Here is a 13,015-nt window from a genome sequence, read left to right as displayed (position 1 = left end):
AAAAAAATGTCCTCCAACTTACAATGCAGCTTTATCGGTCTAGGCGCTATGGGCAAGAACATGGCTGGCCATATCGCGAAACACGTCGAATCACTCGGTTATCCCCCTTTGCTGGTCTTCAATCGTACCCAAGCAAAATCTGAAGAACTTAAAAAAACTCATCCTGTAAAAGTAGCTACCGCACTTGAAGAAGTTGCAAAGAAATCAGACATCATCTTTTCTTGTCTTCTAAATGACGCGGCTGTAGAAGAAGCGGTGAATGGCCTGGTCCCTCATCTTAAATCCGGCACTCTTCTCGTTGAACAGTCTACGATTAGTCCTAAAATGGCAGAGAAACTCGCTGAAAAGGTGTCTCAAGTTGGTGCAACATACTTGGCTTGCCCCGTAATGGGTCCTCCAGCAAAGGCTGCTGCTGCAGAATTAATCGTTCTGGTCGCTGGTGGTGACAGCAATAGTCGCTCTAAAGCCCTGTCAATATTGATTCCAGCTATTGGTAAAAAGAAGATTGAACTTGGCGATACTGTTGGCCAATCATTACGCTTGAAATTATGTGGTAACTTTGTTGTGACAAGCACTGTAGAGATGTTGGCCGAATACATGACTCTTGCTGAAGCCTCTGGTGTTGGTCAAGATAAAGCTCAAGAGCTATTGGACAACTTCTTGCCAGGAACAATGGTAGCTACATATGGCTCACGTATGTCTCAACAAACTTTTACAAACGAAATACATTTTCCTGTTAGTTCTATCAAGAAGGATGTGAATCATATAATCAACCTTGCAAAGGAATCTAATGCCTCTATACCTATCACTCACAAGTTTTTGGAACATTGTAATACCGTACAAGAAAAGCATGGTGATTTTGACTTGACAAGCGTTGTCGGAGGTATGTGTTTGCACGCCATTTATGGAATTTGGTACTAACCCTTTTCTCACTTTTGATATAGTTCTCAGAGAAGAGGCTGGACTTCCTTTTATCATTGAAAAGAAATAAACATTATTGTTTATTTATCAGAGGGGAGTTTTATTTAATGTGCTTGCGTGTTTAGCTTTTCATTTCCTTTTTTGTGTCTCAGTTGATCTCTAGAGATTCAACATGACCATCTCTATAAGAATAGTCGATATAGATCACTACCTGCAAAGACCGTGCTTTTTAGATCGCGCTTATTCTCCCTTCTGTGACAACCCTCTGTCAAGAGTACCTGTTATTAGAATATTTGGATCTACCGATGCAGGTCAGAAAGCATGTGTTCATATTCATCAGGTAAACATGACGAATCGAGCAAAACTGCTGAACTAAATCGACATAGATCTACCCTTATTTCTTTGTTCCTTATACTATATCCCAAGGATACACTCTAGAGGATATCCAAAAGAGCATCTTTCAATTTGGAACCTGTCTCAACCAAGCCTTTGACCAGTCAATCAAACCTAGTCCTGACAAGAAAAATCAGCATATTGCTGCCATTGTCCTTGTGAAGGGTGTACCATTCTATGGGTACCACACTGGATACCAGACGTTTTTAAAGATATACATTATAGACCCATCTGAAAAGCAGCAGATGATCGATATACTTCAATCACAAGCCATCATGGGGACTCACTTTCAGCCCTTTGAGTCCCATATCCCGTTTGAGCTTCAGTTCTTAATGGATCATAACCTCCATGGTATGGATTGGATGCATTTAGATACAGATACCGTTGGCAGACATGCAGAGATCGGTCTTCGTTTCCGTTTGCCTTTGGTTGATACACCCAAGTCAGAGCACAATAAATCTCAGGCGTCAGGGTCAACTTCTATGACAGAGGTGCATGATAAATTAGTTTATACATCAGAAACTGTACCTGTCATGTTACAGTCAGATGCTCTTGCTCGAGAAAGTTATTGCGAATTGGAAATTGATGCTACCAGTATGTGCATCCTGAACCGGTTAGATCTCACCGAGAGAGATATTCATGCTGATTTGAGCTACGAGATGAAGTTACAGAAACACGATTTACTCAACCCTGATGAAGTGGCCAAAAGGAAACTCGTGAAATCACTAGAAACCATATGGAAGGACGAAGCTAAGCGTCGTAGGGCAAAGGGGAATACAGAACCTTTGTGGTCAGTATCCCAAACAGATGACCAGCGTGTGCCATCCAGCGTGCCTTGGACTTCAGAACCTTCGTTAAGAAGCATTTTGAACAAAATGATTGAGAGATCAGGCACTGAAGCCCACACGAATAGAGATCCCATCTTATTAAATGATGTTATGACTGTATTTCAATCTGTTGAATCTCTGTATCCACAAGAATACTATCAGCTCAAAAGAGGTACTACAAATCAACACGTTGCTACTCCCCAAGAAAAAGAAATGAACCAATTTAGCGTTATCTCTGATCCTTCTCGATATAAAGCATGGATAACACAAAACTATGTGGACACAAACCTTATTGACTCCTATCTCGAAAGTAAAGCAAAAAATGATGACGAAGAACAACATTTTGACTTGGACCACGAAGAAACTGACCAGCAGATCTTGGATAATGATGTCTTTGACAATGGTGATTATATTTTAAAAGAAAGTGATATTGCGAAATGGATAGAAGAATCCGAAAAGAGAGAAGGTTCATCAAGGCCTGTGGTGAGTATAGAATACGAAGATGATGACGATAATATACGTCAAGGTGAGACCATGAAAGCTCAGAAAACAAGCTTCTTATCAGAACAAGTAGATATGATATCACAAGTAGGACAAAAACGAAAGCTTGAGTTAGAAGAAAACGATGCACAGTATACTGAAGATGGACCATTCCAAATAAGCAATATACTTCCTGATACCATGTAAGGCGTGAAAGCATGTGAAGCATTCTTTTGTAAATTGAAATTGTCATGTAGGTCGCGTCCAAATCGGTTTTTACGAAAGCTTCGAATCAGTCAATTAGATGGTACAAAGGATACAGACGAATCAACAAGTAACGTGCGCTCAATATCGGCAAAGGAGCAATGGGAACAAGAAAAGAAATTGTTGAAAAAGATGAAGACAAGAAAGAGAAAAATGCCTGAAAATGACAATGAGACAATTGTATCTGTAGTTATTAAAGAAAGTCCCATATTCAACAGGAGAAGAAAAAGAAAACAAAAGGTATCAAACCAGCAACATGCCACAACTGAGGGTGAATCACAAAAAGATATACCTCAGGATGGCAGTGGCAGCCAAGAAAATAGTACAATATTATCAAACTCCCATTATGGTGTCAGTCAATCTATTTTAAGTAATAGTGAGCCGCTACTTAGCTCGCAGCAGGAGCGAGTGGCTGTAGAGCATACATATAAAAAAGATGTGGTGAAAGGAGATGATAGTAGTCCAGGACTAATAGACATGAGTGATATTCTTGATAAGCAAACGCTTAGCAAGTTTTTTTTGAGCAAGCTTAATTATATATGGTCACCAAAAGAAGATTTTGAAAACCATGCACTCTTGCATGAATCATTACCTACAGCCCAAGACAAACCATGCAATGCAAAGCAACTCTTGTCTATATCATCAGGATCTGATATCGTTGAGAAACAGCAGGCAGTGCATGTAACAAATGATATTGAACAGGATGACAACGTAGACTACGACTGGGAAAGATACTTTCAAAGAAGTGAAAATGCATCAAGTAGCAGAAAACGTGCCAAAGTCACTCAAATAGCACACAAGCCTGCACAAATGGAATTTGTCTATGTTCATACACCACCAACCATAACAGAGGAAGATCCAATAATGAAAAATATACCCAACGTCATATACAAAGAGCCATTCTATAGCAAATCGTCTGACGTACCAACATACCCAACTTCATTTAATGGACAGGAATTCAAATTGAAATGCAATACAATAAATAGCTTAAAGGAGTTCAAGAATAGATATTTTCACATGCGGCAAAAGAGAGATGAAGCCTCTAAAGTTACTATCCGTCATTGGACTCCAACTAATCCTCCGCCCAGCTTTAAAGAAGTGCAAGCGTGGCTAGAAGATGAGAAAGTGTGTAAAAAGCTTAAAATTACATACGAAGGATCACAGGTAATGTTAATGAGGAGATAACGCTCTAAATTAGTGTACACTAACAGCAATAATAACAGCTTGATGGCCCTTCACTTGATGGACCATTTGACTTTAAATACAGCGCCAGTAAGCCTGTAGCCAAAACTACGTATATCAAGAACAACATAGATTATTTTAGCTTGGAAATACACGGTAATACTATATAGCATGACTATATTTTTTATGGGGCTTATTTTATCACAATAGCTAATACCAGAGCCGACTTATTGCCAGACCCAGAGCAAGATGCAGTTTCTGTTATATTCTATTGTCTGAAAACTGAAGGTTTAAACGTTCCAACGAATGGCTATCAGCGAGGCTATCACCTTGGTATCATATGTTTAAACGACTTTATTGTAACAAAAATTGGAATTGCTACAACACGTAAACTACAACATAAATTACTTGTACAGACACTCTAATCTTTTGAATTCAGGTGCTGACATAAATTATGCAGAAACAGAAGAGGAACTATTTTCTATTCTAATCGAAAAGGTCAGGCTCTATGACCCTGATATGTTGGTTGGTTATGAAGTCCAGAATTCATCATGGGGTTACCTTATCGAACGAGGAACTCATTTAGGTATGATTAACTATGTTCATTTATGCGTGTGCTAAACTATTACTTTTGCAGGAATCAATGTTGTAAACGAATTATCAAAAGTGATTAGCTATCCTTCCAACAGTGTCCGCAAAGATGATTGGGGATATAAGAAGGCATCAATGTATAAGATATGTGGAAGGCATATGCTTAACGTTTGGCGATTGATGAGAAGCGAACTTGCGTTGACGAGTTATACACTCGAAAACATTGCATATAGCTTGCTACACGAGAGGTATTCAATTATACAGTTTATCTAACTTCCCATCTAACACTTCTCAAGAGTACCTCACTTTTCCCATGCAACGTTGACAGCATGGTATCGACATGGACCAGCTGTTTTAAGACATCGGTTATTCAAGTATTACATGAAGCGAGTGCAAATGAACCTGGATATACTAGATGTGTCTCAGGTCATCAGCCGCACTTGTGAATCTGCCAGAGTTTTCGGTGTCAATTTCTATTCAGTTCTTACAAGAGGATCCCAATTCAAGGTTGAATCAATCATGCTTCGCATTTCAAAGCCTGAGAACTTTCTAATGATTTCTCCAAGCAGAAAACAGGTAAATAAAAACTTGATTGTGGCTAATAGATACTCATCTATCTTATTAGGTTGGCTCCCAGCGCTCGCTTGAATGTTTACCACTCATTATGGAACCTATTTCAAAGTTTTACAACAGTCCGATGGCTGTCCTAGACTTTCAAAGCCTGTATCCCTCGATTATTATTGCTTATAATTATTGGTAAATAATTGTTGTGTATTCAATCGCATGTAATCTAATACAACAGCCATTATGCCTTAGTTATTCCACGTGTTTAGGCCGTATTCGAAAACCTGGAGAATCTTCGCGATTTGGCGTTTTGGACTCATTTGACTTACCTAATGGGCTATTGAATTCCTTAAAAGACTACATTAATAGTAGGTGCTCTAATGTTTATGCTCAGAATTTATATTCACTGGACTGTTAGTATCTCCTAACGGGGTAATGTTTGTAAAGCCTGAAGTTCGAAAGAGTTTACTTGCTAAAATGCTTCAAGAGCTCTTAGACACAAGAGTCATGGTTAAAAAATCGATGAAAGAGCACAAGGATGATTCTGTAAGTATAATAGATGTAAGCTTATACTCGTATCTAATGATACCATAGGGTCTTTTGAGATCTCTTGATGCAAAACAATTGACATTGAAGTTTATTGCAAATGTTACCTATGGTTATACCTCTGCTTCGTTCTCTGGAAGAATGCCTTCTGTTGATATTGCCGATAGTATTGTTCAAACAGGACGAGAAACTTTAGAGAGAGTAAGTCTATTGGATGACACTCCCCTTCATAACTAAGCATCTCCATGCGTATGTAGGCTATTGATCTTATTCATAGTACAGAGAAATGGGGCGCACAGGTTGTGTATGGAGACACAGATAGCGTCTTTGTTTATTTCCCTGGAAAAACTATTGAAGAAGCCTTTGCACTAGGAAATGAAATTGGAAATACGATTACCAAAATGAACCCTGCGCCTATAAAACTAAAATTTGAAAAGATTTATCATCCTGCTGTTCTTTTGGCAAAAAAGAGATATGTCGGCTTCAAGTATGAAAGTCCTGAAGTGGCTGAACCAGTTTTTGAAGCAAAAGGCATAGAGACTGTCAGAAGAGATCACACATCAGCTACCCAAAAGATATTGGAGTCTAGCTTAAAGTAAGACATGATCGGTAGCAATTGCATTTCTTTTTTAACTTGAAGATTAGGATTTTATTTAGAACACAAGATATGTCTGAGCTGAAACAGTATCTTTATAGACAATGGACTAAAATCTTATTGGGTCGAGTACGACTACAAGACTTTATTATTGCAAAAGAAGTTCGTATGGGTACCTATGCTAGTCGAGATGGACCGAATGGGGCAATCGTCGCTCAAACAAGAATGAATAAAGACATACGGTCCGAGCCACAATATGGAGAGCGTGTCTCTTATGTTGTCGTTTGTAAAGGCCCTGGAGCAAAGCTTAAAGAAGAAGTGGTTAGTCCAGAAACAGTATTAAATAACAGGTATGTAAAAAATAACTAAGCGAGGCATAGCCACAGCTAAAAGCATTTTTTATAGTCACTTACGACTAAACGCCGAGTATTATATACGTAAACAGATCATTGCACCAATAAGTAGAATCTTTAACATAATAGGAGTTGGTAAATGTTCATTCTAGGAAATAACAGCAAGGAGTCTAATTGCACATTGATTAGATATTTTATCCTGGTATGAAAACATGCCTCGTGTACAAAGTGGGGCTTTTGGAGGTCTAAATAGCTTTGCGGAACATGAGCATGGAAAATTGAGGTTTATTGATCAATACTACTCACGCCATCATTGCGTTGTCTGCCATAAATCAACAGACCAAGGGACGCATATAACGGATGGCGCTATGCGACTAGTAGCAACAAATATAATTGTGTGTGAAACATGTGCAAAAGAGCCTCAAAAGGTGATTTATACCCTTACCTGTCGACAAACATCAGCGCAGCGCAAGCTAAGGAATATACTAAGTACATGCCAAAAATGTACTGGGTTGTCGCCACTTGACTGTAAAACATCAAACAATCAATCTGGATCACAATGTGAAGATGTTCCGTGTGTTTCCTTGAATTGTCCTATTTATTATGAAAGATTGACAGCAAAGAAAGATGCTCAAGCATTGTTAAGCTATAATAAGCTGCTTGATGATTTGTCATTTTCATGACATATCATTGAATATGCAGCCAATAGATAATCTTGCTCCCTATTTAGCGCGAAATTAGATGGTTTAGCTCGTTTGCAAAGGCCATATACAGAGTTATGAAAATAAATCCACCTGTTTGTATTTCGGAAATATCTGTAGAATAAGACACGTACCACTCATTGTATATTCTAAACTACAAAAAGTGAACTGTAGGTCTAATACTCGATCTCACACAGTCTCAAAAAAGCACCACACCTTCGTACTTGTTCATTTACAGACAAAAAAAAATGTCCTTATTACAACTCAAATCAAGCATATCTTTTAATACAGGCTTTTCTGCAGTCGAAAGCATCCAAACAAGTCGCATCAGACGCTATACGTTCTCTTGTCAAGAAAACAACATCGTTCTTCCACGACAAGTTGTCAATTATAAAACTAATTTACCTTATCAATTCTATTACTATAACTCCCCTTTTTTTCTTTTGGTTAGTTAGATTGAAAAAATCTTGTCATTAGCTGCTTGTGTGCCTCCTTTTACAAAACTTAATTGGCTGAAGATGCTTTTATATTTGTTTTTGATATGCATTTTCAGCTATTGTAATGCTATAATATTTCTTTTGAAAAAATGAAAAATTGTGAATAACAATTTAGTTTTTGTATGAAAATTTATAGCTTACTGGCGTGTTCTTTTTCAAGATATACAAACGCCTTGTTCTTAACCATGATCCATCGTTGGTTTTCGATCAATGTCTTGTTTCATGAGCTTCAACCTGCGCGTCATACGCCATTTGATGTATGAGCACACACTATTCCAAATAATTCATTGATATAAATACCTTTTTGTTGTACACATCATTGTTATTTGGGTCTTTGGGCAGGCAAACCTCATCAATTAACTGGGCATTTTCATCTCAGAGACTATATCAGTTAGCTATTCAATTCTCTAGATATGTGATTAAAATCGTTACTTACTAAGTATACCGTTCGTTGTATTAGTTTTTCACCTTTTTACATTTATGAATACCTGTAAAGTAGAAAGAAAAGAGCTGCATATTAAAGCAATATTTTAAGGAGAGTTTTTATAGAGAGAATATTCATGACTGCTATTTATATGCAGTGTGTCAATATTATTGTCATCTGATGCACGATAAATAAATAAAAGGTAAAATATATGCTTCACTAATGGTTTATCTCTGTGTATCTATGATAACAAAGGTTAAAGAGAAAGGTCTTTTTAAAAAGCAAAAAAACCGGCCAATTATACTGAGCGAAAGAGCTGGCCAATCAAATTGCTTTGACCCAGGTGCGTCCAAGGTCGAAACTGCTTTTTTACCTCTCATTTCGACCCTAGTAACTCATGTTTCGTTTTTCGCGTCCTCTCTTGAATGCTGCAAAGGGAACCACCTTTAGAACGTTCCGACGTCAATATGTGACAACATTTCCCAAGAAAGTAATTTGTGTGTAGTTTGAAATTAGACAGCGTAATCTCTAATGTTACCATAGTTTCAAGCATCTAATTCAAAGTTGCTGCTTGGTGCTACAGCTGGCATTGGATTTGCAGGAGCTTGTTTAGCCTTGCAAGAGCCTGTATCTGCTGAAGCACCTGGTTACGCTGGGACTGTTGAAGGTATATATGCGTTATTGTTATTATATTTACCCTTATTGACTTCTTTTAGACCCTGCTTCCAAATTGTCATTTCCCATTTTCTTGAATACGGGCAACAGCGAATGGAAAAAGTTGGTTGGTTTAGGTGTACGTACAGTTACATTCCTTCAGATGCATGTTTATGTACTCGGCTTGTATATGAAAACTGATGATATTGAGTCGCTAAAGAATCTGGATGGCTTTAAAGTAAGTATATGCATATACATAAGTATCCATGTTTTACAAATATGTAACCATAGATAGGAATTTGACAGACAAAAGTTTCTTGAAAACGAGGAAATGGCTAATAACTTAGTTAATCAACCCTATGACATAAGCATTCGCCTTGGTAATAACAAAAATGATTCATATGGCCATTTAATTATATACTAATACACTTAAATAATCTCCAGTGCCTGTTCGAGCTACCAATACACAGCATCTTCGTGATGGCTTTGTACGCTTATTTATGCAACGTTTGAAGGCACAATCATTGACTGAAGATGAAGAGCGAGAAGTTTTAAAAGCTATTCAAGATTTCAAATCAAAGTTTGTTAATATGAATGTGAAGAAGCAAACAGAATTTATATTTACAAAGACAAAGGAAGGTGGATTGAAAATAGTTTATGAAGTATGAAATAACCCATTCTTCCTTTATAAGCTGTATCTAACATACTATTTATTTAGGGAAAAGAGTGGGGAACTGTGGATAATATGTGGGTGGCGAAAAACTTTATTATGGGATACTTGAGCCCTATTTCACCTTCAAGTGAGGCAGCGCTTAAAGACATTGCCGATGGATTCGAAAGGTTGATTAAATAAACAAATAAATAAAAAACATATGAAGCTTTTTGATATCTATCTTTCTTTAACAAGCACTGTTTACAAGAATCAAAGTGAAAAAATAATGGTTGCTAATTCAAGATGAGCATCATCGTTAGTGAGAGCATCAGGTGTTTGCTTATAGAAAAATGGCAATCAAAGAACAGTTGTTTGCAAGAATCCTTAGATGTTGATGTTCTCTCAAACAAATTTGTGTCATTCGTGAAAAACCCCGCATAAAATGCTTAAAGAAATTAAAGAAATTTATCTAGAGCAGTAAATGTCGGACTTTCTTCCTTTGTGCTGTAATGGAGCTCGGATACCTTTTTAGGGGGTACTAAGAGCTGTCCGCAAGGGGGAGCCTCAACCGTTCACCCAGCTCTTTCTCCAAAAACCTAACGTAAGTGAGGCAACATTGACAGAGTAGCATTAAGACTGGATAACTGTATGGAAACAACGAGGATGCATGTACATTAAATAATGGATGGATGAAATAAATGAGGTGGGATGGATAATCTAGTTCACTTTATTCAGCGCGTCAATTAACTCAATGGCTACATTGCACATGGTTCACATTAGCCTCTATAATAATTGGCGTACTCTCCTACCTTTTTTTCATTTGCTCGATCGTCTCCCATTTCAGTTTCAGTCTTACCTCTACTCTGTATGTACCTAAAAGAGTTAAAAGCTAAATTAAAAAATATAGATGTCTGCAGAGAACCCCCAAGTTTCCGCTCAATCTCGTGCTGAACAAAAGGCTCGCAAGTCTCTTCTTTCTCTTGGCTTGAAGCCTGTCAATGGCATTACCCGCGTCACCTTCACCCGTGGTAGAGGTATTGTCTTCGCCATCAACAGACCTGAAGTCTTCAAGAGCGTCAATTCCGACACTCACATTGTCTTTGGTGAAATGTCTGTTGATGACATGGCTGCTCGTGCTCAACAAGCTGCTTTGGAACAACAACTCGCCACTGAAGGTGAAAAGACCGAAGAAAAGTCTTCTGAAGAAGCCCAAGCTGCTGTTGAAGAAGAAGAAGAAGAAGTTGATGCTGAAGGTGTTGAAGAAAAGGATATTGAATTGGTTATTAACCAAGCCAACGTTTCCCGCGCCAAGGCTATCAAGGCTCTCAAGAACAACGATAACGATGTTGTTAACGCCATCATGGTATGAATTATAAAACAAGTAATATAACCTGATACTAATAGTCTTTTTTGAAACTAGGAACTTACTATGTAAATCCTAAAAAAAGATCCTTAACCACTTCAATTTGTATTAAACGTGTGCCCATGAATAAAAATTCAAATCAAAAATTGGCCTTTGTCTATGATGGATATAGAAATATCCTTTGTATTCTATTCCTTAATTTATGGACGTACGAGTTCGCGAGAGGAAAAGCATTCTATGAATTATGCCTCTTCATACAATTATCTAACGATTCTCACACGATAGAGTATCACTGAACAGATATGTGTGTCTGTAAAACCATGTTCGTCTGCTTGTAAATTGTTGATACTGTTTTATTAAAAATAAATTTCAGAAAGAGGATAAAATTATGACGTGTATGAAAAAAAGTATTTACGCAAAGGTTAAAAATAAAATGCGTGCAAAGGAAACGACATACAAATGAGAGTAATAAGGTCCAAGGAGAGAATATAAAAAATTATACAGTTAGTTAAGAAAATTATTACATACAACTTACCCCGAAGGCATCTAGATGTGTCCTAGCGATAACTAGGACGGAGAATCATCAGTGCGTCTTCTAGTTCTTGGTTGCTCCTGATCGTCCACTCTTCTTCTACGCCTTGTAGGAGCAACAGCAACCCGGCGAAACCTATGAGGAACCATGCCATTACATCGAAGCCCACGAAGGATGTGCATGTAGTTGAGACAAGCAGCAACATTCCTGTTCCATAAGCGATATCTATCTGGTGCTGCCATGGCGGGTCTACAGTATAGATTGCTGCATCTACAAGCAATGTTCAATCAGTATAAAATCATCCAAGTGACTAATATATTATTACTTTAAAAGACCATGGCAGACAGCAGTAGGATATCGCTCTCGTTGATACGGTCGTGGATTTGGAACACGACGGAACGTGCGGAGGCTATCGTTGCGGCATGCTGGACAGTACCTACTGGTCTTGTACTAGTCTATAAGAAAACCTTGGAACCCATGCTTTCTGAGGAGTCTTCGGAAACCAAGGCCACGGATGAGCTCATGATACCTAGCATGGGGAGCGGATCAGTTTCCCATCACAAACACAGCGTTTTCTCCAAACTTGGCGCGTAAGTCTTGAATAAGCTTTTGATCGGCACGTTGTTTGTTGAAGTACGCTAAAAGACGGATCTTGCGAAAGAGGGAGTATCCATTATCATGATTTGTGATGGTATATCCATAGAATTGACTGAGAACGGCAAACTGTTCAGATCTAGCTTGAAGGAAGTGGCTAAAGCCCTCCATGGATACGGCGCTGCTTGGCTGGCGGCTGCGGTAATCTCAGGCTACACTTTATTAATCCTGAAGCAGGGATCGCACCTAAAATCGCTGTTGTTTGTGCTCGGGTTTTGGGCACTGTGACCACAGCAAATAATCCTCTTTTTGACCAGACCATACTACGTTTTAAATTAATGTGAAATGCAGACTCATCGAGAAAGACGCAATTAGTTCTAAAGTTTATGTCCGTACGCCCCCACTTACGAACCCAGTCAAAACGCTCCTGAATTTTTTCTTCACTGCTCCTATCTACAGGCTGAAATTAGGCTTTTTTGAGTGACAAATTACATTCAGTTCTTACAAAATTGTAGACAGTGCTTTTAGAGACCTTGAGATCCTGAAAATTTTGAAGTAGTCGCTCCATTACTTGCTCCAAGACGGCTGAAGGATTCTCATCTATATACTCCAAGACCACTTGCTTGTGTTCTTCTTGAAGTATACGCGAGCGACCGGTTTTCTTATGCTTTATAAAAACATTATCAGGATCCGTTTTGTACATTTGAGCCCATCTTTGAGCTGTGCGAACATGAATACCTAATTGTTTTGCAGCAGCTGAAGCACTCATAACATTCTCAAACATCAGTTTAAAGAATCTAACTTTGTCTTGATCCGTATAGAGTGTGTACGCTCGCTTACTCGACGCCTCCTTCATGCAAACATCTGGGTCATCTTTTGCAT

General features: G+C 38.2%; 4 protein-coding genes across 4 annotated transcripts; all 4 read left to right on the top strand.

The window, feature by feature from the left end:
* Nucleotides 1–6: 6 nt before the first annotated feature.
* Nucleotides 7–991, top strand: RHIMIDRAFT_241171 (uncharacterized protein; the record flags this gene model as incomplete). The annotated part of the gene is made up of 2 exons (XM_023609524.1): nt 7–883; nt 945–991. 2 exons carry the CDS (start codon nt 7–9, stop codon nt 989–991), a joined length of 924 nt encoding a protein of 307 aa, XP_023462664.1.
* A 41-nt stretch (nt 992–1,032) lies between these two features.
* RHIMIDRAFT_68175 (uncharacterized protein) lies at nt 1,033–7,532 on the top strand. Its single transcript, XM_023615558.1, has 17 exons — nt 1,033–1,261; nt 1,308–2,667; nt 2,716–2,824; nt 2,879–4,049; nt 4,109–4,223; nt 4,278–4,454; nt 4,507–4,653; nt 4,705–4,906; nt 4,955–5,234; nt 5,284–5,414; nt 5,475–5,590; nt 5,641–5,768; nt 5,817–5,969; nt 6,026–6,363; nt 6,414–6,713; nt 6,769–6,851; nt 6,906–7,532. The coding sequence occupies exons 1-17, from the start codon at nt 1,094–1,096 to the stop codon at nt 7,397–7,399; spliced, it is 5,472 nt and encodes a 1,823-aa protein (XP_023462663.1). The 5' UTR covers nt 1,033–1,093; the 3' UTR covers nt 7,400–7,532.
* A 1,518-nt stretch (nt 7,533–9,050) lies between these two features.
* Nucleotides 9,051–9,845, top strand: RHIMIDRAFT_207289 (chalcone isomerase; the record flags this gene model as incomplete). Its single annotated transcript, XM_023606977.1, has 4 exons — nt 9,051–9,230; nt 9,288–9,372; nt 9,437–9,654; nt 9,711–9,845. Coding segments are annotated over 4 exons (618 nt in total), but the record flags the coding sequence as incomplete, so codon positions are not given.
* A 706-nt stretch (nt 9,846–10,551) lies between these two features.
* Nucleotides 10,552–11,079, top strand: RHIMIDRAFT_241168 (nascent polypeptide-associated complex, alpha subunit; the record flags this gene model as incomplete). The annotated part of the gene is made up of 2 exons (XM_023609523.1): nt 10,552–11,007; nt 11,065–11,079. 2 exons carry the CDS (start codon nt 10,552–10,554, stop codon nt 11,077–11,079), a joined length of 471 nt encoding a protein of 156 aa, XP_023462661.1.
* Between the last annotated feature and the right edge of the window lie 1,936 nt (nt 11,080–13,015).

The sequence above is a fragment of the Rhizopus microsporus genome (assembly GCF_002708625.1).
Source record: "Rhizopus microsporus ATCC 52813 unplaced genomic scaffold scaffold_20, whole genome shotgun sequence".
In the NCBI taxonomy this organism is placed as follows: Eukaryota; Fungi; Mucoromycota; class Mucoromycetes; order Mucorales; family Rhizopodaceae; genus Rhizopus; species Rhizopus microsporus.
This window is presented reverse-complemented; position numbering and strand designations above follow the sequence as displayed.